At 53.4% G+C, this 25,259-nt stretch overlaps 9 protein-coding genes across 9 annotated transcripts; 4 read left to right on the top strand and 5 right to left on the bottom strand.

Moving 5' to 3' along the window:
* Positions 1-1,224: 1,224 nt before the first annotated feature.
* A1O3_01609 (cell division control protein 42) lies at positions 1,225-2,176 on the bottom strand (the record flags this gene model as incomplete). The annotated part of the gene is made up of 3 exons (XM_007731753.1): positions 1,225-1,666; positions 1,845-1,964; positions 2,034-2,176. The coding sequence occupies 3 exons, from the start codon at positions 2,174-2,176 to the stop codon at positions 1,225-1,227; spliced, it is 705 nt and encodes a 234-aa protein (XP_007729943.1).
* Positions 2,177-4,035: 1,859 nt separating this feature from the next.
* On the bottom strand, positions 4,036-6,600 carry A1O3_01608 (uncharacterized protein; the record flags this gene model as incomplete). The annotated part of the gene is made up of 1 exon (XM_007731752.1): positions 4,036-6,600. The coding sequence occupies one exon, from the start codon at positions 6,598-6,600 to the stop codon at positions 4,036-4,038; it is 2,565 nt and encodes an 854-aa protein (XP_007729942.1).
* Positions 6,601-8,281: 1,681 nt separating this feature from the next.
* Positions 8,282-10,111, top strand: A1O3_01607 (asparaginyl-tRNA synthetase; the record flags this gene model as incomplete). Its single annotated transcript, XM_007731751.1, has 2 exons — positions 8,282-9,873; positions 9,985-10,111. 2 exons carry the CDS (start codon positions 8,282-8,284, stop codon positions 10,109-10,111), a joined length of 1,719 nt encoding a protein of 572 aa, XP_007729941.1.
* Positions 10,112-10,527: 416 nt separating this feature from the next.
* A1O3_01606 (uncharacterized protein) lies at positions 10,528-11,784 on the bottom strand (the record flags this gene model as incomplete). The annotated part of the gene is made up of 1 exon (XM_007731750.1): positions 10,528-11,784. One exon carries the CDS (start codon positions 11,782-11,784, stop codon positions 10,528-10,530), a length of 1,257 nt encoding a protein of 418 aa, XP_007729940.1.
* A 767-nt stretch (positions 11,785-12,551) lies between these two features.
* A1O3_01605 (dolichyl pyrophosphate Glc1Man9GlcNAc2 alpha-1,3-glucosyltransferase) lies at positions 12,552-14,199 on the top strand (the record flags this gene model as incomplete). Its single annotated transcript, XM_007731749.1, has 3 exons — positions 12,552-12,752; positions 12,808-13,001; positions 13,047-14,199. The coding sequence occupies 3 exons, from the start codon at positions 12,552-12,554 to the stop codon at positions 14,197-14,199; spliced, it is 1,548 nt and encodes a 515-aa protein (XP_007729939.1).
* A 1,333-nt stretch (positions 14,200-15,532) lies between these two features.
* Positions 15,533-18,604, top strand: A1O3_01604 (uncharacterized protein; the record flags this gene model as incomplete). The annotated part of the gene is made up of 1 exon (XM_007731748.1): positions 15,533-18,604. The coding sequence occupies one exon, from the start codon at positions 15,533-15,535 to the stop codon at positions 18,602-18,604; it is 3,072 nt and encodes a 1,023-aa protein (XP_007729938.1).
* Positions 18,605-19,702: 1,098 nt separating this feature from the next.
* A1O3_01603 (agmatinase) lies at positions 19,703-21,180 on the bottom strand (the record flags this gene model as incomplete). The annotated part of the gene is made up of 3 exons (XM_007731747.1): positions 19,703-20,685; positions 20,768-20,894; positions 21,034-21,180. 3 exons carry the CDS (start codon positions 21,178-21,180, stop codon positions 19,703-19,705), a joined length of 1,257 nt encoding a protein of 418 aa, XP_007729937.1.
* A 694-nt stretch (positions 21,181-21,874) lies between these two features.
* Positions 21,875-23,667, top strand: A1O3_01602 (3-oxoacyl-[acyl-carrier-protein] synthase II; the record flags this gene model as incomplete). The annotated part of the gene is made up of 8 exons (XM_007731746.1): positions 21,875-21,926; positions 22,031-22,221; positions 22,280-22,387; positions 22,460-22,531; positions 22,612-22,698; positions 22,765-23,031; positions 23,086-23,454; positions 23,506-23,667. 8 exons carry the CDS (start codon positions 21,875-21,877, stop codon positions 23,665-23,667), a joined length of 1,308 nt encoding a protein of 435 aa, XP_007729936.1.
* Positions 23,668-23,839: 172 nt separating this feature from the next.
* Positions 23,840-25,112, bottom strand: A1O3_01601 (SAGA-associated factor 73; the record flags this gene model as incomplete). Its single annotated transcript, XM_007731745.1, has 3 exons — positions 23,840-24,240; positions 24,299-24,919; positions 24,971-25,112. 3 exons carry the CDS (start codon positions 25,110-25,112, stop codon positions 23,840-23,842), a joined length of 1,164 nt encoding a protein of 387 aa, XP_007729935.1.
* Between the last annotated feature and the right edge of the window lie 147 nt (positions 25,113-25,259).

The raw sequence follows: 25,259 nt of genomic DNA, 5'->3' as shown, positions 1-25,259 counted from the left end.
GTAGTAGTAGTAGTAGTAGTAGTAGTAGTAGTAGTAGTAGTAGTAGTAGTAGTAGTAGTAGTAGTAGTAGTAGTAGTAGTAGTAGTAGTGGTAGTGGTGATGGCGCTGATAATACGTAGTTTATGTCAACTGCCATGGCCCATGACGGCTTGCAGAGTCATCAATTATCCATATCATGTCTTTGGATGATTAAGGGCTAATTATGTAGGCCATCCCTTTTCCTTTCTATCTTTTCAGGTTCCTGATTAGTATTTTCGCACTCGGGCTGCGCAGAAAGCTGATACCGCGCATATTCGGGCGCATCTCGTCTCAACCAGGTATCTGGCATTGCATCTGTAAGGTCAGTGGGTCAGTCAGTCAGTCAGAAATCCTAGAGAACATAGATCGTCTAGTGTCTCGACTGCCCGGAACGCCGTTAGAACGCACCGGACGCGCATTGCAATGCATTGCGTTGGCGTGGCGTGGCATGGCATGGCGCTGAATGTCCTGCCATCTCCGGTCAATGCCAACAATGCCAATCTTGCTCATTAAATCAAATCCACCCGAAACATCTTTGAAGCCTGCAGCCGAAGCTTGAAACCTCAAGCCTCAAGACGAGCCGGAGAGAGGCACAGAACGTGGAAAGACAAAGCAACTACTCCACGCATAGAGCAAAAACACAGCAAAACACAGCAAAATCACAGCAAAAACGTATTGTCAATGGTAAGCTCTGAATATTCCTCGGTCTTGTCTCCAGCTCGGTTGAGATACCATCTGGCTTCGATTCACCAATCCACAGCTCTGGTCTCTGGTCGCGAGGGTTTCTGAACTTGTCTGGCAGCACAAACCCCCCATGCCAACCGAATCTCGACGCCACTCGCCTCTGATAGCAAAAAGGGAAATAAAAGAAGCCCCAATGGATTGATTCTCCCAGCAATCCCCTTGTGATACGCCCATGATGAAGTCCAAGGTCCGTCGATCCCGAGCAAACATGTCCATTGTGTAGATGAAAGACGGTCGCTTTCTGTCTGATGCCCCATGTCAGGAAGATTTCTTCCAAGCTTGTTGCCAATGGTCGGATTGTATCTCTGTCCAAAACGACTCCAATCTCTCCAATATTGAGTGGTTTGAAAAGACCCAAAAGATCTGTCCATGTCAGAAAGCCATAACTCCTCTCCCCAGAAACAAATCACCAACCTTGGAAACCCCACCAACTTATTGAGTAGATCCCTCTCAAGGGGTCCATCAAAGAATCGTACACTTCTTACTACTCTTCTTGGGTGGAGGTTCCAGAGCTGCCACAATCGCCTCGTCAAATACGTCTTTCAGTTTGTACTGAGTCAGTGCACTGCATTCGACATATTTGACAGCGCCTAGATCCTTGGCCATTCTTTCACCGTCCTCCTTTCGAACCGGTTGCATCTTCTGCTTGGCGAGTTTCTCACGGACTTGGGGGTCATCTCGGAGATCGGTTTGGGTCCCAACAATCAGACATGGAACGCCGGGACAGTGGTGATGAACCTCGGGGAACCATTTCTCTCGAACATTTTCGAAGGATGCCGGTGAAGTGACGGAGAAGCAAACCAGGAAGACGTCGGTCTGTGGGTAGGACAAAGGTCGAAGTCGGTCATAATCTTCCTGTCCGGCTGTATCAAATAGACCAAGAGTGTATGGCTCGTCTCCGATCCTGGACCGTTTGTCAGCTTATGTGCTCGGCGAAAACTTGAGATCGGCACGAATGCACGTCGCTGCGCCAGCTCGTCATCCCAGTAGTCATCACACTGCGTGACGCCAAAGTCACAGGCTTGCGATCGTATGACCGGGCGTATCGATCTAGGAACTCAAGATTCCGTGTATAGACTTACATCACCGTCACAGCATAGTTGTCAAAGACTGTCGGAACATATTCGGAAGGGAACTTGTTGGTGGTATAGGAGATCAGCAAGCATGTCTTGCCGACAGCACCGTCACCGACAACCACACACCTATAGAGTATTGTTAGTGGTGCTGCCTGCAGGGACAATGTGGTCAAGATCGGCTGATGAGCAACTCACTTGATCGTGGCGACAACCATTCCGTCCTTGTTTGTTTGGTAGGTAGCGGAGTCAAGATGTCGGATACCAGCAGGCTTGGTCGGTCTGAGGACAAGGAACTTTAGTTTCCTCTTCTTCAGGAAGGTCTTGAATTGGGACAACATCTTGTCGGCTTACCAGTGAGGTGGTAGGGGGGAAGGAAGGGCACCGCGCACGTGAACTTTTTATACCACGTACCAGTGAAGCGGTGACAGACTCCCTGTGTTGGGCTTCCCAATCAGGTGGGCGGCCAGACGTAGCGGGCGCGAAAAACCAGGCAGAAAAGTCTCGGATGTTTATTGCGGAGGAAGACAGCACTACTTGTGTCTTGTCAGATTCTCCTGCTCTTTCTCTTGCACATTGGTCTCGATTGGACTCACAGTCGACAGTCGCTGAAGCGAAGGGAGAGAAAGGTGTAGCTTGCGATCCGAGCAGGGCGGTCAACGGTCCCAGGAATCACAGTATAAGATTTGACCAGCAAGAGAAGGATGGAGATGTGTCCAATACAAGTCTTTCTTTGAAAAGTCTAGTGGTGAGAAAAGAGGACAGCCATTTACCGGAAATGTCAGAGGCAGAGAGGGGGATAGTTGGATGATAGTTGGACTCAGCGCGCGGAGCCGGGTTAGAATGGACAATGGACGTGGACGTGGACGCGGACACGTAGAAGGTGTGAGGGAGGATGTGAGAGCGAAGATATATGGGGGCCGCAGACGGGATAAACAAGAACGACCAGCCAGGGAGTAAGTAGTTCGTCGCTGGTGTAGGTGTAATAAAGATGGTGGTGGGAGAGGAAGCTCACAACACTGGACCGCACCGTGGTCGATCGAGCGCAGGGAGAGGAGGGCACCTTAGCAGTCCAAAGAGGAATCGTGGGCGCAGTCCGGGTCACCACCACTCCCACCACTCACCACTCCTACCTCTCCTACCACTCCTACCACTCCTACCACTCCTACCACCACCGTCGCAACCCCATTATCGATCACCGCTCATAGGGGACTTTTCTTCAACCTTGACCCCTTCAACCCCATCCCGTCCTCAATCTGGACCCTTTTCACTTGTACCGATCAAGCAAGGCCTCGTCGGGCTGGTTGGCTTGGTGGCTTTGCTTCTGCCTCCATCTGGCATGGTGTATACACGAAACAACTGCGCGGAAACAGCGCAGCCTGGCACGTCTCGGACAAACCCACGCAGCCGCCGCCCAGCGCAGAGCACGAGCACGCAACTGGTGATTTCTTCGCCATCTCAAGCCCCTTGACTGTGACACCTGCGCTACTGTCCGCACACCTGTCCACCAACTGTTAGAAATGCATAGATCCACGACGGTTCTTTCTCTAAAGCTTCTCTCGACCTCATTGGGTACCAAAGACCAAGTCGGACAGATCACTGTTCCTCACTAGACACGTCAAACAAGCGAGTGGTGTGCTTTAAAGTCGCGATCCTTCCTTGTACGGGGTACAGTGTCATCTATCTTGATCGTGTGCCCCTGTTCGCTCGCAACCCTGTTATCTGGTCTACTCCGTACACTCCGTTTAAATGGCCTGGAAGAAGATCTCGAAATTCCTATATCTCATTGCCGGGCCTGGACCTGGACCACTGCCGATATCAAAGTTATTCTATTGGACGTAGATACTCATCGCACCGGTGTATCATGGCCTGCTTATCATCTGTCTTCCGCCTCCCCATCCCAAGACAACGTATATGTACATTTCGATGACATGGACTGTGACCGGGCAGAGTCCGGTTATCGTCTGTCGAGTTGCCCTCAATACCAGAATGCCACAGTAGTAAGACAATGATCTGCAGTCCTGAGCTGCAATAGAAGGCGAATGTCGCCATGAGGAAAAAGACATAAACTCCTCCGATAAACACAAGATATTATAACAGGGATATTTGCCAATGATGTGGCCTGCGTTCAAAGACTCAAAAAGCAATCCAGATCCCCAGAACCCGGCAAACAAAAGAAAATAGTGATGATTAAATGTGCTTATTTTGCTCCGATTTCCTCCTCAGCCCAACCGGAGAGGGCACTGCGGCTGTCGCTCGTCAGTCCAAGTCCATTGAATCCACTGGTGCCAAAGCCAGTGCCAAAGGCAGATCCAAAGCCGCCGAAACTGCCTTGAGGGGCGTGTCCTCCAAACCCACGGGATGAGGAGGGCCCTTGCTGGCTAGATTGCTGCCCGCCAAAAAGCTCTTGCGAGAATGCAGGAAGAGAAACGGCTCTGGAATGTGCACTTCGATTTGCTCCCAGACCCGTGTTGGTCGGAGCTAGAAGACCACCAATCGTAGTGGACGTGCCATTGCTCATGGAATTAGCCGCAAACCCGCCACTTATGCTGTTCTGTCGTGGTACGTGAGACGGAGTAGTGGCGTCGAGTCCGCTGTGGCCGTTTGGCATGTCGCCATACAATGCTGCCTGTTGGTTTGCCAGTGCTTGATTCTGTTGCTGTTGCAATGAAACGAATGGCAACCCATCCTCCCGCATATCCTGCTCGGCCTGCGCCTGTTGAGATACGTGTGTCAAGTACATTGTCAAGGGGTTGTTGTTTCCGGCGTTCAAAATTGCGGATGGGGTTGGAGCGGCAATGACGGGTTGATGTTGGCGAGGAATGTTGTGCGACTGTCCGCTCAGTGAGGCTTTTGGCCCGAGCGGAACATTTGCTCTCGTGGGACTGGCCCCTGGCTGCGATACCGGGTTGTCAAATCCGTTCATCGTGGCGGGAGAACCGGTCGCATCCAGTGTCCCTGGTAGTCGACTATGGTTGCCATTCACATTATTGAGACGTGGAGGATTGCCACATCGATCTTTGCCGAAGTTGATCTTGAAGCGCTTGTATTCTTCCTTCTGTCGGACCGCCTCGATCGCTTTGATGGCGTTGGCAATGTTGGTGAAATTGACAAAAGCACAGCTTTTCTCACGTAGTGTGTTGACCAGCTCAATTTCGCCATATTCGGAAAAGTCTTGTCGTAGACGATCCTCGTTCCAACTCTCATCGAGATTACCAATGTACACGTTGCGAGACGCGCCCCCGCTGACGGCCAAAGCAATGGCAGGTGGAAGGGCTCCCGAGTGCTTACCCCAGCCAATCTTCAGTCGTCGGTTGTGGATCATGAGACCTTGAAGATTGCTCAAAGCATAAAACGACGCTGCGGATGTGGGATCGATGAATGTCACGAAGCAGATGTGCTTGTCTGGTATGTATCTGATATGGTGAAGAAGGCCTCCTCGGACCACATTGCAAATCTCTTCGATGGTGGTCTCGGGGTGGATGTTTCCCAGGTACACTGTCCGATTACCCAGATTATTGACGCCGCCAGCTGTGGTAGCCACCGCGGCTGCAGCGACGGATTGCTGTGCCAGGGCGTTGGAGATCAGGTCACGGTCGGCGCCATTGAGGACATGGGCATAGCCAGGAGCGATGCCCAAGTACTGCGCGGCGTTTTGCTGCTGGGTCTTGGAGACGTATGCACATCTATCCTTGCCATAATACACGCGGCGTGGCGGACCCCACTTGGGATCCTGAGGAAGTTGAGCCACGGCCTTGATGGCATTGCCAATAGATAGAAAATGGACAAAGGCGATCGCCTTCTCACGGACCATTTTGACGGTATCGATGGGACCAAATTTTCCCAGGTCCTCTCGAAGCTCTTGCTCAGTGATATCTTCTGGAAGGTTGCCCAAGTAGACGTTCCTGGATGCCCCGGATTGCTGAACGGCGAGAGCAACGGAAGTAGGCACTGCAGATGGCTTACCCCACCCAATCTTTATATCATGGCCTTTGATCGAAAGCTTTTTCAAGATCGCGTCGGAATGGAAATGAGTGGCAGAGCTGCTGTCGAGGAACGAAATGAAGGCACAGTTCTTTTCTGGTAAGAGTCGCACGGACTCAATCTGGCCACTCCGAACATGACTCAAGATCTCTTCTGCAGTAGTGTCGGCTGGAATATTTCCCAAGTAGACTGTACGACTCGTCCCAGGCATCCAGGTGTGGCCCATCCCCATCATTGGTTGATAATGACCAAATGCCGCGTTGCCTAGGCCAGAGAAGCCGGTGGGAGAATGTGCTGTGTAGCCCTCCGGGGTCATGACCGTCTGATATCCTTGAGACGATAGGAGATTGGCGTTTGATTGCACGGGACTTCCAAGTTGGACTTGAGCTTGTTGGTTTTGCTGGTACTGCTGGGTCTGGTGGTGCAGAGCATTGGTTCCCTGTGGGAGACGGTTGAAGCTTGGAAACTGCGGCGAACCGAAGGCGCCGGGAGAGCCAGGTTGAAAGGGGCTGCCGAGAAGCAGTTGAGAAGGCAACAGCGGCGTGAAGTTCATATCAAACGCGGGACCGGGCGTCTGTTCGTTGGCATTATATGTAGGTTGTTGGTCTCTAGGTGCGGTTGGTATCGAAGGAACGGGTTTACGCATGTTGCGGTCGCTGAAACCCTGAAAAGCCCCGAGATTGGAATTGAAGGCACCATGGCTGAAGCCAGTATTGTCTGTACCAAACTTCGACGATGCAAGACGGCTGCCAAACCCCCCAAACACGTCTTGACTCTGCATTGCGGCCAGCATATGGGACTCTTGACTCGAAGTGCGCCCCGGACAAGTCCAAGCACAACAGAATTGGGTAGGTGTGATCTTCGTCTCCAGTCAAGGGAGGGCTCGGTCGAGGCACCAGGCAACCGCAGTTGCGAGTAACGATCGGTGGCAGGTGGACAGATTAGGATCTTGAGGCTTTCGTGTTGAAGTTTAGTGAACTGCAAACGTAGGAGTCTATGGCGGCAAGTGAGAATAAGAGTGGTGTAGCGACCGTGGGGAATAGAATGAGCGAAAGGAATGGAATGAGAAACAATAACGATGGAATAGAAAAAAGATAGAGCAGCGAGGACAATGAGCGAGTGAGGACGAGGGAGGGAAAGGAAGTAAAAGAAGGATGGGAGCAAGCAACAAGCACAAGGAAGAGCGAAAGAATGGAGTTTGGATTGCTTGCTTGCTAGTAGTAGTGGTGACAAGGAGAGCCGCGAGCGAGAGTGCCAAAGTGGATGGGCTCGGCGCAGCGAATAAGGGGCGAGAGTGAGATGCGGCCGCAGGGGAAAAGGGTACACGGGTGTGGCGCCGGCACTCCATAGACACGGCTCAGGGCCAGGAACACACCTACGGCCTCGCCCATGGGAACTGTCGTCTGCATTCCTGTCCAGTGTTGACACTGCTCATTCAGGAGGCGCATGAATGGCCCTGACGGGGGTTTCTGACACAAACGTGCTTTCGGGGCCAGGGAGAGGTGATACACGGGGTAAGTTCAGATCAGCCTGCAGTATCCGTAGATGCAGGCCGGGGGTGTTGGGGGATGATCAATCTGCACGCTGCCAGGGCGGGCTGCTGGGCCTGCTGGGCCAGCGACTGAAGGGCTTAGGCGGCACTATGCAAAGACGGGCTTAGAACAGCCGCCTACAGGAGTCGCAGTGGCATCTTTGCGGTGCGCAGGACCACGTCGTCACTGCCCAAAATTCACAATTATAGGGGCCGTGTGCGTGTCCCTGGCCGGTTCGACAGGAACATGGAACATGGCATTGCGCTGGCAGCAGCCTGTACCAGTTTCCACCCTGCAGACGCTTCTCGATGGTCAGAGCGCGAGACGAAGACGGCGAAGAAGGCGAAGAGTGGCAGAGAGAGACGGCGGGCCGTTCTTGCCAAACTGTGGCGTCGGTTTGATTGCTGGGCACGGCAGGAGCTTGATTGGGCCATTCAGCAGTGACGGCGGCGGCTCCGTCGCGGAGACGTTCCTGACGCCAGTTTAGATGTAGACAGCCGCACCAGCCGCGAATCCAGCCAGTCCTTCGTCTCCATTTGACCCGCAGCCGCCCGCCCGCGCACTGCTGTACGGAGGAGTGGGCGGCCACATAAAAAATTATTATCGAGGGGCTTAGGCCTTGGAAGAGCTTATCAGTCAGTCACTCATTCACGGCCCTTGCTTGACCAAGTCACTTGTTCACTCTATTCACCGCCACCTCGTCCGCTTACCCAGGTACACCGTACTTCTTGATCGATCGTGGACTGTGTCGACTTATCCTCACATCGTCGAGCTCAGCTGCGCCTCGTCAGCTGCTGGTCTGCCATTGCATCGTCATCATCATCATCAGCTCGTGACTCACATGTGCCTGTTTGAATCAATTCAGTTCCATTCCCGAAGAAAACTCATCTTGTCTGCTTTACATTGAACCTCATTCCACGGCTTGCTGGTATGGCTTCCTCGATTTATATCGACGAGGATGTCGGGCGCGACGATGACTCCGCCGTCGGGACTGAAACAGCCCCATACAAGACTCTTCTCCACGCCATGATCAGACACCCTCCTGAGAGCGCCACGTATCAAATCCGCAAATCCGTCACTGGTCCCCTCGATGCCGATGGAAACCCGGATGGCCGTCTCGAATGGAAAGCGCCCTCTAAATCTGCCACAAAGAAAGCCACCAACTTGTATGAGCAACATAAGAAAAAGCAAGCCAAAGCATCCGAACTGGCCATCCGCGAGAACGCTGAAGCAGTCAGACGGCAACAAGTCCTGGAAGACGCCAAGAAGATCACCCTCGAAGAAGATGCCAGTCTTCCCGCACCCGTCAGGGTCCGACTCGATGAGACCGACCCAGCGAAAATCAAGTTGGGCACATCGGACAGTCCGGGCACGCGTGTCCGTGTGCTTGGGAGAGTCCACCACCTACGCTCTCAGAAGGACATCATTTTTGTGACTCTCAAAGACGGCTATGGTCTTATGCAATGCGTGTTTAGCGGCAAGCTGATCAAAACCTATGCAGCCCTGACCCTGACCCTGGAAACCTCACTCGCCATTCACGGCGAGCTCAGAGCTCTGCCCCCTAAAGCCCATGCGCCTCTCGACCGCGAACTGCACGCTGACTACTTCACTGTTATCGGAGCTGCTGTCGGCGACAAGGATGCCATAACCAACAAAGTTCAACAGGACGGCGACGCGCAGACCCTGCTGGACAACCGCCACCTGGTCCTCCGAGGCGACAATGCATCCGCCGTCATGAAAGTCCGCGCGGCCGTGACACGAGCGTTCCGCCAGACCTACGTAGAAACACGACTTACAGAAGTCACACCGCCCGCCATGGTGCAGACGCAGGTCGAAGGCGGCGCCACACTGTTCGAATTCAACTACTACGGCGAAAAGGCCTACTTGACGCAATCTTCGCAGTTGTACCTTGAAACGTGCCTCCCCTCTCTGGGCGACGTCTTCTGCATCTGCCCATCCTTCCGTGCCGAAAAATCCCTGACCCGACGCCATCTGTCCGAGTACACACACATCGAAGCCGAACTAGACTTCATCACCTTCGACGACCTCCTCGCACACCTCGAGCACGTCATCTGCCGAGTCATTGAACTTACACTCGCCGACCCTGTCATTGCGGGCTATGTAAAGGAACTCAACCCTAAATTTACTCCTCCCACCCGCCCCTTCCGCCGCATGAAGTATGCCGAGGCTATTGAATGGCTGATCGAGCACAACATCCCCAACGAAGAAGGTCAGCCGCACAAGTTTGGCGACGATATTGCCGAAGCCGCGGAACGCAAGATGACCGACGAGCTCAACGTGCCTATTTTCCTCACCCACTTCCCCGTCGAGATCAAAGCTTTCTACATGAAGAAGGACGACAGCGACAAGCGGGTCACAGAGAGTGTGGACGCGCTCATGCCCGGAGTTGGTGAGATAGTGGGTGGGAGTATGCGTATGGATGATTACGAGGAGCTCATGGCTGCGTACAAGCGTGAGGGAATCGATCCGGCCCCTTACTACTGGTATACAGACCAAAGACGGTACGTTCAACTCCTTTGGAAAACCCACCCTAACATCAGGGCAATGGAGACCACCATTGTTTCCTCTTTACTCCCGATAGTCTGTTGCTAACCTTTTCTCTCGCGACGTAGGTATGGCACCTCCCCTCACGGCGGCTATGGGCTGGGTCTCGAACGCTTTCTCGCTTGGATGTGCGGCCGATGGACAGTGAGGGAGTGCGCACTCTACCCACGCTTCGCCTACAGATGCACCCCTTGAGCCGCGCAGTGTAAAAGCAGAGCGAAAGCCGACTTCCAGCGCCGAATCATCCCCAGCAGCGAGATCCCGAAGCCGGCACCGAGATAGCATGACCCGGGGAACGGTCAGAAATGTCCATCCATACGAATGTGTCAGATGAAGCCTTTGCTGCAAAGTGAACAACTCCCATAGACGATGGATGACGTATGATGTGAAGATCAAGATACCTAGGTAGGCAAGAGGCACATTGTCAGATAGAACAACCATGTATTGAATCCAAAACCATGGCAATGATCAATTTTGGTGGTACAGAGACGTGACAGATCTTTCCTAGCGGCAGGCATATCAGAACAGGCACTGGCCTGGATCCACACAAATGAGATCTCAGCTTGCTCGATCTCTCCGAACCCTTCTCCCTCAAGAGTCCAATTCCCTACCTAGAGGTATTTCTTCGGCATCGTGCTCTTCCGCCACTTATACCACACAAACGCCCCAACGCAACACGTCTGGAAGGCCATGAAACTATAGAGTATGAAGCCTATCCGTGGCGTGTGCGCCTGCACATATTCACGGAGACGTTGGGGTACGTGCTCCGTCACGCCGACATGTGTCTGGGCGATTTGTTCGGATATTTTGGCAAATTGCGCCTTATGGTCGGACGACTTGAGCTCGCGCTCCAGATTCCCAACAACACGGTCGAGGTTGGCGACCCGGGAATCCAGCGACGAAATCATCTGTCCGTTCGGCATGCGACCGAGGATCTCCTTGTGCCGGGCTTCTGCGTTAGTGCTCTGCCGAGCGACTTCAGTAAATAGATTTGCAATCGCCTTTGACAGTAGGTTGAGTCGGTTGTGTAGATCGGCGAATTGAGCTTCGGAAGTTGTGTAGTATGAGGCCGGGAGGTCGTCTGCTTGCGGAACAGAGTTCTCTGGGGGCGGCTGTTGTTGCGCTGGCTGTTGGGGAGTCCTTTGGTCTCCAGGAGACACTGAGATGGAGGATAGTGTGAAGGCGAAGACTTCAAACGAGTCGGGCGGGTCGGCGGAGGCAGCAGTCAAGCCGAAGTTATAGTCTGAAGGAAGGGCGACTTTATCCGTGGCGAAACATATTCTGCCATCTACTCTGACTTCGAGACCGGTCCTGGACGACTTAACATTGATGTGCGACGGTCGACCTAAATTGCGGTAGATATAGTCGCAGTGGCCGAAGGCTAGGCTGTCAACATTGAGGTGGCTCTTGAACTCGACTGACCCGTCGTTCAAGAAGCCACGGATCTTCTGGACCCCTCCAACTGTATCAACGACAACTGCCAGACCCTCCCATTTCCCTGCGGTATATATGCTTGACGTGCTTATGCTTTTCTCTCCGTTGTTCGCATACCACAACTGCAAGTGACCAGTCCCCCGGTCAACTGCACCAGCTCTGAATTTAAGATCTGCCGTCCATTCTTGTAAAGGGTTCTTCTGTTCTGACCACAACGCACCTCGCTTGTGTGCACCGTATGGAGGGGTTAAGATGACTTTATCGGAGAGGAGTTGAGGCACGTGTCCTTCCCCTAACATGGCCCAGCCAGGAATAGCGAAGGAATTGGGCGAAATGCCTTGTTTGTGGCCAAAAGAGATTTCTTCCACCACGCTCTGGCACAGGACTACGGTTGCCCAGAGAAGGGATAGCCACGCAAGGTGGAGGTTCGGCATGCTGGTTAACTTTTTGAGAATAGGCTTCTGTATCGAGGTCAGCATGACGACGGGGTGAGGGAGCTGCTCTCGCACTGACTTGAGGAAGGTAGAAGAGCCGGAGAGGACAGCTGAGAAGCAACGCTCAGGAAGAGTCTTTCTTGTGTGTAATCCAAGTACGGAATATTGATACAGAGGCCCAAGTGATGCAGACCGCAATGACGCAGTAACGAATCTCGCGGGCGAGATCGAGTGCGACGGGAGATGGTTCAACAAGATGTCTAACATTCAAGCTCTTGAAAGCAACATTATGTTTGAATCCTTCAAGTGCGTCCATCCAAATGCTAGATCAACGTACTCGCCGAAGAAGTGGCCTTAATGCGCAAGGTGCAGGCAGGGTATTAAAGTGCATGGGGAAGCAGTATCGTTGTGAGATCCTGTGTCCTTAAAGAGGCCAGATTTAGGTAATACGGGTAGACTGAAGTTCAGGCAAGAGTAATGCACTACTATTGGTCAACCAGGCCGCGGTAAAGTAGCGTGATTTTCAACGGGTTCCGACACACATAAGGTACCTTTTCACCAGGTTAGTACGGAGTACAGATATGTGGCACTCCTTCCTGACCAGGCACATATCAATATCAAGTACGCCTCGACCGGACGACAATCCTCCCCGCCAATAATGGCATCTGCTGTCTCGGCCTCTCTCAGCCAGCTCCGTGACAGGACCCCTATCATCCCTGTGAGGACGGAGCCTTGGACCTGTGCCTCCCTCGGAGCTCTATCAGCTAATGGTGGACCAGGAACGGCCGAAGCCGAGAGCAGCACGAGAACCTGGCAGTGATCAATGGCCTTCACTGCTCCAGACGGCTGTGGTGGCCACTGCTTTCAAAATCCTGCTATTCCCGGCATACAAATCGACCGACTTTGAGGTTCATCGAAACTGGCTGGCCATCACGCATACGTTGCCCGTTAAGCGCTGGTATTACGAGGTTAGTCGAGTTGGAACATCGACGTCGTCGCCGACAGCGCTGACTGCCCACCCAGGCCACATCAGAGTGGACCCTCGACTACCCTCCGGGATTCGCAGTGTTCGAGTGGCTGTTGTCGTATCCGGCGAGCCTGATTGATCCTGCCATGGTGCAGATCAAGAACTTGAACTACGATTCATGGGCCACCGTGTGTTTCCAAAGGAGTTCGGTGATATTGACAGAACTGCTCCTGGTCTATGCGTTACACAGGTATGCTGAAGGTCATTGGTAGGAGTGTGGCTCTGATTGTGATAGATATACGAAATCATCGCCTCCCTCGACTCGTCGCCAAAGCCACGCTGTGGCACTCTCAATTCTGCTCTCTCCTGGACTTCTGATCATCGACCACATTCATTTCCAGTACAATGGATTTCTATACGGCGTGCTGGTACTGTCAATTGTCCTTGCAAGAACAGAGTCAACTTTACTGTACAGTGGCATACTGTTTGCCCTTCTGTTATGCCTCAAGCACATTTACCTTTATCTGGCGCCTGCTTACTTCGTGTACCTTCTACGAATGTACTGCCTCGACCCGAAGAACATACTGCGACCACAAATCGTCAATGTTCTCAAACTTGGAACAATCATCATCGGAATTTTTGGGGTAGCATTCGGTCCGTTTGCAGCTTGGGGTCAGCTCCAACAACTCAGGGATAGGTTGTTTCCCTTTGCCCGAGGGCTCTGCCACGCATACTGGGCTCCAAATGTGTGGGCTATCTATTCTTTCCTGGATCGGATCTTGATATTTACAGCCCCTTATCTCTGGCTCCATGTTGACCAGAATGCTGTCAACAGTGTCACTCGAGGTTTGGTTGGGGACACATCGTTCGCAGTCTTACCCGAGATCACAGCTCGGCACTGTTTCGGGCTTACATTGGCCTTTCAAATCGTTGCCCTGACGAAACTGTGGCTCGCACCCAGTTGGGAGTCGTTTGTGGGAGCCATCACACTGTGTGGATATGCATCGTTCCTTTTTGGCTGGCACGTTCACGAAAAGGCGATTCTCTTGGTAATCATTCCCTTCAGCCTTCTGGCGGCCAAGGACCGGTCATACCTAGCAAGCTTCCGCCCTCTTGCAGTCGCAGGCCATGTGTCCTTGTTTCCGCTGATCTTTACCGCGGCAGAATTTCCCATCAAAGTGGCGTACACAGTTTCCTGGTTGATCATCTTTCTGTACACCTTCGACCAATTGGCTCCGGCACCGTCGAGGAGAAGAGTTTTCCTGTTGGATCGATTCGCGCTGCTTTACATTGTTGTTTCGGTACCATTGATGGTCTATTGCTCGCTGTTGCACAGGATCGTGTTTGGGCAGAAGTATGAATTCCTGCCGCTGATGTTCATTAGCACCTATTCAGCCGTCGGCGTACTCGGCTCATGGCTGGGCTTCATGGTCTGCTATTTGTCCTGAAGCCCACGACCTAGAGCGGTCCGGCACAGAAGTACAATAAAAACGGGCGTCATAGACACAATAATAATCAAAGCGGCCTAATCACACAGCTCAATTGACCTCGTGCCATGGTGTAGTTGATTGATGTCAGTGTATGATGCTCGAGCGCGTGGCCACAGTCATCCTATTTTGTATTTGGCGTCTGCAAAAGTCTGGGGTGGCTGAAGAGGCGATATGCTTGTCGCTCATGGCGCCAATGTGAGTACCCCGTAGCTAATCCTTGGGATAGGGGAGGGGAGAATGGGACGGACGGGGCTGAGAGACTGATAATGGAATCTGTCGCGATCCTACGCGGTTTGCTGGTGCTGCACTTGGTCGATCTGGACTCGGCGTAGCGAGAGGATTCGAACGAGTACCCGTATGCCTATGAATAAGGCCGGGCGAGGGATTTGGCGACTGACCGTGGCTAGTCGAGGAGTCGAGGGGGAAGTGATTGGGCACGAGCGGGCGTAGCGCGAGAGCCACCCGAAAGGCTGGGCACTGCGCCAGCAGTTTAGGGGCCCGCAACCGGAAGGTGTGCCGACTCGCCCGGGAGGAAGGCGCGGCTGACGTGAAGCCCTGCACGTTGATCTGATGCTGCGATGCTGCGTGCCCGGGCTGGAGATGGTATGCTACGGCCTGTATTTCCACCGCCGTTGCCATGATCTCTAATGCTCTATTGTTATATTGTTCTATAGACACGCATGTACGCAGTTGGTTAGGTTTGCTTCCTGGCAGCCTTGTCCATGCCCGTGCCTTACTCCTCCAGAGGCTCCCCGTCTCCCTCTCCCGCCTGGGCAAGCGTACTACTCCTCGCATCCGGCCTCAGATCAGACTGCGGACTCAGGCTCCACATCCGGCACCCGCTGCGGCCACTCACAACTACGAACTGGTTCCCTCCTCTCGCCTTGCCGCATCCTGTGCCTCTGCATTATTGTTCTCTCCTCCTCGTCATGTTGAGTTCTTTGTGCCTGTCTTTCTTCTCTCCTCTCCTCCTCTTTGCTCTTCACCACCACGCAGCGAACAGCACTCCCACCCTGCCTCATATTCACCACTCGCCTGCTCCCCTCCGCTCGCAGTCGACCAGTCTCCCTCCATGACGCGTTTTCGTTGCCATAAGTACGTCTATACGGTCGTCGCGAAGCCCCCATCCTCCGTGCTGGACCCTGAACTTCAGTCCGACACGTCCACACGACTGACACCTGGTGAATCTAGGTCGTGGCACCCTTGAACCGCCCTCCTGCGACACTCTCCTGTGGTCTGTTAGCCCCGCCGCCTGCAACCCGAGTCGCTCCTCGACTCCGACACCGCCAGGATGGTACTATTTAAGAGAAAGCCTGTACGGTACCTACCGCACCCGCACTTGGATGATCAGGAATGCGATGTATGGGTCATACCCGAGGCCAATGAAGTCTTCACGTCCTACGACGCATATCTGGAGCGCATGGACTTTTTCAAGTCGAAGCGCTTCACCTGCGAAGTGACTGGTCGCTCCGGCTTGACTTTCTTTGATGCCCTCCGCAGCGAACAGGCTGGATCGCGGGAAATCGACGAGGCATTTCCTCAGGCCCTGCGAGAGCCTGTCTTGCGCCGCGTCCAATTCTCGACGACCTCCCGGCTCGACAATCTCGTGGAGGAGGTATTCAATGAATTCAAAAATGACTTCTATCCAGGTGAGCTGGTGACTGTCATTCTGGACGATTCTACCAGATTATACGGCCGGGTCCGAGACAAAGCGAAGTTCGCCGAAATCAAACGCCCCGACGGCGTTGTGCTAAGAGAAGGGTTCTCCCGCTACTTCGTCCGGCTCATCGATCGCCCCGACGAGGAGGCCCTGGTCGACGACAACCACATTGCCAGAGATCGCAAAGTCTTTACCAAACAGATGCTCCGCTCATTCATCAAGAACACCGTGACCAGGGAGGGCTGGACCGGCGCTCCTTGGCTCGTCAAACCAGAGGTCGCCGAACGTTTTCGCATCGACACCAATGTTCCTCCGCATCTACAATATAGCAGTAAGTCAGCAGCAAAGAAAGCAGAGAAGAAAAACGTTGTCGAGCAAGACGCTATGTTTGCAGTCTGGCAAAATCATAAATTGCCCGAGTTGAAGCCTGCTCCCAAGGGGAAGAAGAGCCAGCATGTTCAGCAACATCCGGAACGGACAGGTCCCACTCCGCCAGCATACTATCAGGACTACCGGCCAGGTGCTATGCCTGATCCCGGACTGTTGCCTCGATCCTGGGGTCATATGCAACCACCTCCGCCACCCCCGCCAGAGTTTGCCCACCAGTACCCGGGCTATGCTCTTCCCTATATGCCGCCGAATGGCCATTACTATCCCCAGCCTGCCGAACAGATGCCGCCGCCCAAGCAGATCGTCCAGCAACCTCCCCCACCACCGCCTCCGATCAAGTATCCAATCGAAGATCTAGACGTCGAGCCCGTCCGTGATGGCACCCATCGACCTACACTGAAGTTTGCGGCCAAAGAGCAATCACAGGACGAGAAGATGATGCACAATGTCATCTCAGGTCTCAAGGCAGAAACCGTTGGCCTCCTTCTCGAGACTTGGAATACCCTCAATGTCTATTGCCAGGTATTGAAGCTTGACTCGTTCACTTTTGATGACTTTGTTGAAGCTATGCTGTTTTCTTCGCCGGAGATTGATTGCGAGTTGTTTGTCGAGGTGCATTGCGCAATACTCAAACAGCTGGTCAATGCCGAGAATGACAACGAGGGAGCGATTCAAATTTCTCTTCCCGATCTTCCGGACCAGGACACCGACGAAGAAGAGTCTGAGGAAGAGGAGAGCAAATCACCTACACCGACTCCCGAGCCCGAGTATCCCGCCAAGCGCACTCGTAGTAGTCTCAACAAGGTTCAATTTGCGAATGAGCAGGCCAAGGAGGAAGAAATAGAGGCCGATGTCATCCCACATCGTGCAGCAGAGATGTTTGGGGAATATGGTTGGATCGAGAGACTGCGAAAGCGAGATCTGAGACAGGGTGGATGGGAGTTGGTCATGGTGGGATTACTTCATCAATTAAGTGCGAAGCCCAGGTTTACAGATGCATGCAACAAATTACTCGCTCATCTCGCACCCCTTGATGCCGAGCCTACCATTGAAACTGCTCAATTGCAATACTCTACCATGGATATCAACCTACGAGCTGAGGCGCTGCAAATCATCTGCCGACTCTTCCTGGAAACCAAGGTTGTGAGGGACTTCCTGGAAGAGATGAGCAACACCATGACACAGTACCGGAAGCTCAAGATTGAATACCAACGCGCTCGAAAAGAAGCTCTGTCAAGACTGAAGGAGCTTCAAGTCGAAAAACGACTACTGGCGCCTGAACCTGAAAAGTCCCCTTCTCCTATGCCAGAACTTGAAGAAGCAGAGAAGACCGTTGAAGAGCACGACGCATCGATTCCTGATTCCGAGGACGAAGAACCAATGGTCACACGCTCTCTGCGTCGTGGCAGTGATCGAGCTGCTGAGCGGAAACGAAAGCGAGAGCAAGAACAAGAGAGAAAAGAAAAAGCGGCCGAAGCGAAGCAAAACAAAGGGAGTAAGGAATACCAAAAGGTGCTCAAGCTGATTGACAAAGAGCGAGATAAAATCGAAGCTGCAGAAGAACAGATCATGACTGTCGACAACGACATGCGTGAAGCAGATTGTCCTCGCACACGCGCTCTTGGTAAGGACCGGTTCTGCAACAGGTACTGGTGGTTTGAACGGAACGCCATGCCTCATGGGGGATTGCCAGAGAGTTCCACAGCAGACGCCGGGTATGCCAATGGCCGGATTTGGGTTCAAGGCCCCGATGACCTGGAGCGCGAAGGATTTCTCGAGGTCGGGGAAGCGGGCAAGAATGCATACTATCGGCGCTTCCAAATGACACCGGAGGAGCGCAAGATGCTGGAGGAAGGCAGTACCAACCTACATTCAGCGAGCCAGTGGGGGTTTTACGAGACAGCAGAAGAACTGGACATGCTCATTGGCTGGCTTGATTCACGCGGAGTGAGAGAGTTGAAACTCAAAAAGGAGCTCAATCTGCTGAGGGATGTTATCATCAAGCATATGGAGAAACGTGCCGCATATTTGGCGCCGCGAGAAAAGTCGGAAGAGCCGTCTACAAGAATATCGACGCGGACGAAAACCCTCATCAGCGACAAGAGTCGCCGATGCCTGCGCTGGAGGAATAGCATGGCGGTGGCGGAGTTGGGCCATCGACACGTGGATCCTCCGCTCAAGCCTCGCGGTAGAGGCAAGAAGAATGTCAGTTATGAAGACGCGCCGACTGTGAAGAACGCGCCAACGGCGGCGGTTGTTCTGAATCGTCAAGGGAAACCAGTTAGTCGACAAGGCTCGAGATACAATTTCTGAGCACCGTCTTAGGAAGGGCTTGTTGAAAAGATTTGCTGGAGTGCCAGTAATGGAAGATGATAAGACGAGGAAAAGCGCTTGTGTCCTGAAAGCAAGGCGTTTCCAGGTTGAGGAGCTTGGGGTATGGGACATTTGATGATTTAGAGAATGGTGGCGGTCTGTCCTTTTATGGGATCCCGAAGGAACTGTGTTTGCTCCAGAGGCATTTCTTGTTCCGCGTTGAGCTGCCGCTGCTGGGTGGTACCATGAGAGCTCCTGGATGCGTTTTGAGCTGGGTTGAGTTGGGTCAAGCAGCGAGAGGGCGTTTCGCTCGGAAGCTCTTGTCCCTGTTTCTCATGACCGACGTACGTGACAATTAGCTCCTTAGGTGGTTAGATTTGCTTGGGCACTGTACGAAAGATGGCGGGAACTGGTTTGTTTTTTGTTTTTCAAGAGTTGTGAGCTCGTCTGATGGGAGGATACCACAACACAACACAACACTACAACAATCCAACAATCCAATCCAGCAATAGATGAGATGAGATGAGATGATTCCTCACTGCAGCTATGTAGCTGCCAGTGAAGCTTGAGCCTGGTCCTGATCTTGATCTTGATCTTGATCTTGATCTTGATCCAGTGCCAGGACAGCATGGTTCGTCCATGCAATTCCATGCTATGCTATTTACCTTATTGTTCCATCCTGTTCTCTCTTCCTTGCATCCTATCCGTCCAGCCGAGTCGTATTCTATGCATTACATACGTAGTAGATATATCCGTGCACTCCGAGCACTAAGTTTGGTCATATACTGCGTAGAGAAAGAGAGATCGGTCGTAAATCTTGGAGTCGGGCTCAGGCTCGGGCTCTATTATTTACACTCTCGATTGGACATGCCTCTCTGATCTCATCTCGGACATATACTACTACTGTACACCTCTACTTTGTACTTGGTATTGTACCTCTGAGATAAAAGCGTGAGGTTGAGGTTGCCATTTCATCGTGTCTCGCTTCTTACTTCATACCATGATACATCTCAAACTCATCGTCGACAGTCATAATAACCGACCGACGAGGCTCTCTTCTCGTTTCTCGTTTGCGGCCAGCTCTCCAACGACCGACACTTATAGCTCATCTCTCGCCGTCTTCGCCTTGGCTTTGGCGGCCGCGGCCGCGGCAATGTGTTTCCCAGGCTTCTGCAACACAACCTCCTCGCCTCTTTCCTTGAGGCCGCGCTTAACCATGCTCGTGAGGATCTCGTAGACGACCTGGGCGCCAGCCAAGGCCGTACCCTCGCCATTGCCGTCATATGCCGGAGCGACTTCAACGAGATCTGCGCCGACGAGATTCAACCCCTCGATGCCACGCAGGATGCCGATAAGCTCGCGCGTGGTCCAGCCGCCGGGTTCCGGGGTGCCAGTACCCGGGGCTAGGCCTGGATCAATGACGTCGATGTCGACGGACAAGTAAACTGGCCTTTCGGTGCCCATGCGGTCCATGATAGCGTCGATGATGCCGGAAACGCCGACGGCGTCGATGTCGTCGGCCTCGATGCGCAGGAACCCCTGGTTTTCGTCGTTCTCGTAGTCGCCCCAGTCAGCTCCGCCCAACCTCGTACGTAAGCCCGCGTGCACGCTCGAACCGTTAGCAATCAGACCTTCCTCGCTCGCCACCCAAAACATAGTGCCATGCGTGAAGTCTGCCTGAGTCGGCGTGTTTGCCCACGCCGACGGGTATGACCCCGGATGCCAGGTATCGAGGTGAGCGTCGAAGTGCAGCACCGCGATGGGCTGGCCATAGGTCTTCTCGAGCGCTCGTAGTGCTGGCAGTGCGATGCTGTGGTCGCCCCCGAGCGTGATCAGCTTCGGGTGTTTGTGTGATGGCGGGTTCGTGTACGATAGCGGCCGTCTCGACAATAGCTCCAGGTACGCACTTGTCATCTGGTGCAGCGCCAGGGCGTTGTCGAATGGTGTGATCGGTATGTCTCCGCAGTCCAGGACCGCCGGCCACGACGCATACGGGTTGATACCCGCCCGGTGGTTGAAGCCTCGGAATGTCGTCTGGCGAGCGGATGCTGCGCGGATGGCCCGGGGTCCGAAGCGGGCGCCTGGAAGATGGTAAACAATTGTATCAAAGACAAAAGATGGGAGATATGGTGGAGTGAGCAGGCCAAAGTCGGGGCCACTTACCAGGCCGATAGCTGACCGCCGTGTCGAACGGGGCCCCGATGATGCCAATGTCAAACGGCTCGTACGGCGTCGTCAGGCATTTGACATGCCGGAGGTGGGCAAAGGTCGAGATCCCTGAGAATCCCCACTGTACAGACAAGGGAAAAAAATTCTCTTAACATTCATGTTTCTTTCCAACTCAACGTCCGCGCCATGGGACTGCGCAAGCCCCCCTGGAACCGGGGTTGCAATGGCCAGGAGGCTCGTGCGCCCAAAGGAGAACTTACATCAGTGTCCCATTTGGCTTTCAACTCGTCCAACGGAGTGCCCGACTCCGGAGGCAGGTCGAACTCCGGGTTGTCGTAGAAGGAAGCCCAGGAGAAGGGGAGAAGGAGGAGCAGCGATAAAGGCAGTGAGGTCGAGAAGGAGAGCATGACTGCGGTGGCAAGGCTAGCTACAGAGTCGGAGTCAAAGGCTGCGCAGTCTCATCCAGTGCTCATGAAGAAACAAGGAAAAGAGAAAGAGCTGCTTCTAGATAGCGTACGGAGAACATAGGTGTATTAGTCGACATCTGGTCCAGGCACCGTCTGTGCCGTCCCCAGCAGCATCGCGGTACTACTAATAAGTATAACAAACGTCCGCTTTATCGTTGGGGAATCGGCGTTGGAAGGCGTCAGCGAGCCATCGAGCAGCGGGCATGTCCGGCTGCGATATGATTTTATCCGTGTGAGTGTGTCGTTATCGGCGGCTCTCCGCCCACCACTCCCCTGGTAGTTACCCCCGGAAATATCGGAGATATCCATCAAGTACCTAGCCTCACCTATAAGCTACCTATTACTAAGGCTTAGGGCCTAACTTAAGGCATACATAGGAGGCTAAGGGGCTTAGGGGCTTAGGGGCTTAGGGGCTGGCTGCCTAGGCGTATTACTATTCAAGGACCCTCAGACTGCGCTAGGGAATATTTGGTGTTGGTGTTGGTGCATATTGCAAACTGTAATGTACGGATACAGTTCCAAGTACTAGGCACCTACTAGGTCATGGTAGTGTCGAGAATCACGTCCGTATCGATACACCTCCTACTTCTGTATACGGATACACACCTCTGTCTCCAGTCCGGTCGGCGATGACATGCGCAGAGTGGTTGTGACCGGGTTGGGAGCTGTCACGCCCTTAGGAGTCGGTACGTTCTCTTCGAGCCTCTACCACCGAGTTCCGCCCCCAGTCTTCATGACGGCTAGGCCGAGAGGCACTGCTAACATATTCTCTGGTCCGGTCTTATCTCAGGAGTCCGCCGAACCTGGCAAAGACTGCTCAACGGCGAATGCGGCATCGTCTCGACCAGACATTTGGGCCTCGAGTTCGCCGGGCTGCCCAGTCAAGTCGCCGGTCTTGTTCCCGTTTCAGTCCCAGGATCTGGGTCCCATGACGGTGCAGGAGAGGGTGTGTGGCACGCCCAAGATCATGTGTCGCCTACGGTGCGTCTTGCTGTCTCAATGCTGCCTACACAATCGTGCTGACGTTCAGGCACTGTAGGAACTGAGGCAGACAGCCAAGTTCGCTCAATACGGTCTTGCAGCAGCGGCAGAGGCCTTGAAGGATGCTGGATTCGACGGCGGTAAAGGACTCGATCCTGAGATGACTGTACGCTCTGCGCGCGTCTCCTTTACACTTAGTCTCTTTCTACTCGAGGAATGGCATCTAACACACTGGCAGGGCGTCTGTTTGGGCTCCGGCATTGGCAACCTCGAGGAACTCTATACCACTTCGGTGGCCTACCACCAAGCCGTAAGAGCGCCATTGATCTCTCGATCGATCTGTCCATTTTGGTTGCCGTCTTGCTGAGCCACTTTCTCCCCGAATAGAAGAATTATCGCAAAATCCATCCGCTGTTCGTCCCTCGCCTCCTGATCAACCTTGGGGCTGGACACATATCTATGAGATATGGACTGAAGGTGAGAATATGCTTCATTGTCCACCTCTTTGCCCATCGGAAAGAGCTCATGAATTCCCATTAACAGGGTCCGAACCACGCTGCCACCACCGCCTGCACTACAGGCGCCCACTCTATAGGCGACGCGTCCAGATTCATCCAGGCGGGAGAGGCAGATGTCATGGTCGCAGGAGGTGCTGAATCTTGCATCCATCCGCTGGCCATTGGCGGGTTCGCCCGATCTCGAAGCCTCGCCACTCAATTCAACGCCGAGCCACATCTATCATCCAGGCCGTTCGATAGTAAGAGGTCAGGCTTTGTCATCAGCGAAGGTGCAGCGTGTGTCATATTGGAGGTGAGGGAGTTTTCTAGGCAAATACCTGCGCGTTGCTCTGACCGGTCTAATCAGGAACTCGAGCACGCGAAAAGGCGAGGCGCTAGAATATACGCCGAGCTGGTTGGATACGGGAATTCAGCAGATGCACACCATCTCACTGCTCCCCAAGAAGACGGCAGTGGAGCATATTTGGCCATGAAGAAAGCCCTCAAGCTCGCTCAAATCCCACCATCGGCAGTTGACTATATCAACGCCCATGCTACTTCCACCCCTCTCGGCGATGCGGCAGAGAACCAAGCCATCAAGGCCCTAATGTTGGGCCCCCTGGGCAAGAAACAGGCTTCGCAGATCAATGTAAGTAGCACGAAAGGTGCTCTGGGTCATTTGCTCGGGGCTGCTGGCGCCATCGAGGCTATCTTCAGTATCTTAGCCATACATGAGGTACGTGTGTGGTCGACTGGGTGAAGCTCCAGTAAGCTGACATGCTTGCAGAATGCCTTGCCTCCAACCATTAACCTTTGCTCCGTTGGGGAGAATTTTGATTGCAACTATGTCGCAAACACAGCACAGCAAGCAGAAGTTGGCGTCGCGCTCTCCAACAGCTTCGGGTTTGGAGGCACCAATGCAAGTCTCTGCTTTAGGAAGTGCGAGTGACACATCTCGCTCTTCCTGAGACTGGCCGTAGAAAGCACGAGGGCTTCAATGATGCAGATAAAGGCCCGGCTGAAAGACCCTAAAAATGAAAGAACCCCATGACTGTTTCCATCCGTCGGTATTTTTGCTTCGTGAATGCGCCTTTGGGCGACTTTGGATGCACCGCTGATTCCTAGGTCACATCGACTGATCTCTTTCTTACTGGGGCTTTGAGCCCAGGTTGAGCCATGCTTGCTCCTGTCGGTGCAGCTGAAGCGGACATGGGCTGAGAGAACGTATCGTTAGTTGCTGAACCAGCAACAGTGCTCCGGACACTCTCGGGAGGTACGCTGAAAAGTCCTCCACTGCGGTTCCCGCTTAGCGCATTGGAGAGCATCTCTTTCATCCGGACAAGTTGGTATTTTCGTTTCGTCGGCACCAGTGTGCGACTAATTAACGGATGAGGCCGGGTCAGACTCCTAGAGATGGCTGTCATGATGGAATCTCTTTCCTCGTCTGAATCTACCGGTCCTGCTAGAGTCGGGTCGAGGTCCTCGTCCAGGAAAGCTGGTGCATTTGCGTCGATGGCGGCCTCTGTAGACCGCATGTGTCAGCAACAGGTCCCATTCAAGGTATTCCGGCGACCACTCACTCTGCTGCCGTGCCTGATTCTTTTTCTGATAGGCTGCAAGCAACATATCATACGGCAAGCTCCTGCCAGGCACAGCTCGTTTGGCGCCCATGCTATGGCTCTTACATGTCAAGCTTCTTGCACACTGCGCACCATTGGGCAGAGTGACACCGCATTGCTTCTCGACATCCACAGGGCCTTTCGGTTTCGCAGCCTTTTTCTGTTCTTCTTTCCTTTTCTTCTTTTTGGAGTCCTTATCTTCCTCGGGTTCAGCCTTGCGCTTTTTGCCTTTCTTGGTCGCATCGTCCGCGTCCACATCGACAGCATTCTTTCTAGCACCTTTGCCGTCGCGTACCTCCTCCTCGTCATCGTCTTCTTCGTCTGCCCGCTCTGCCCGCTCTTTCGCGCGCTGAGCCGCTTCTCGGGCCTCTTTCTTCTTCCGCGCCTTATCTTGTTTCGATTTGATACAGAGCGCAATGTGGTCTTTCGCAGTCCGTTTCAATACCATCTTCTTACAATGCTTACAGACCACAGTGTCGAGGGCCTCCTGCCGGCCGTCAGGGAAGTTGGCCATGGTTTCTTCGTCGAACTGTGGTAGGACCGGCGAGGGGGCCGAGGACGATACAGCCGCACGTTGGACTCCTAAGTAATTCTAGTCAAATGAGACGTGCCATCAAGATCATTACACCATACCATTTGTGTCGCTCTCTTTCATAACTTGCCCCGGTATCTTCTTGAGTTTCAACTTGATAGGTTTTTTATCGGCTTTGTTGAACTTGTAACCGGACGCGCCCACCAGGCTCTCCGAGGAGTCTGTAGACAGAGTCAGCGTCATACTCAGCCTGATCTCGAGAATACCTACCACGTGCCACATCTGCCGCCATACTGGGAGTCTAGCGTGTCTCTTACTCGATCTCGGTAGGTATGAACGGGCAGTGAGCTACGACGCTCAGACCCGGAAATGGATGTGACATGCAACTGT

This window comes from Capronia epimyces (assembly GCF_000585565.1).
Source record: "Capronia epimyces CBS 606.96 chromosome Unknown aczIQ-supercont1.1, whole genome shotgun sequence".
Taxonomy (NCBI): domain Eukaryota; kingdom Fungi; phylum Ascomycota; class Eurotiomycetes; order Chaetothyriales; family Herpotrichiellaceae; genus Capronia; species Capronia epimyces.
Note: the sequence above shows the minus strand (reverse complement) of the source record. Positions and strands in the feature narration are given on the sequence as shown.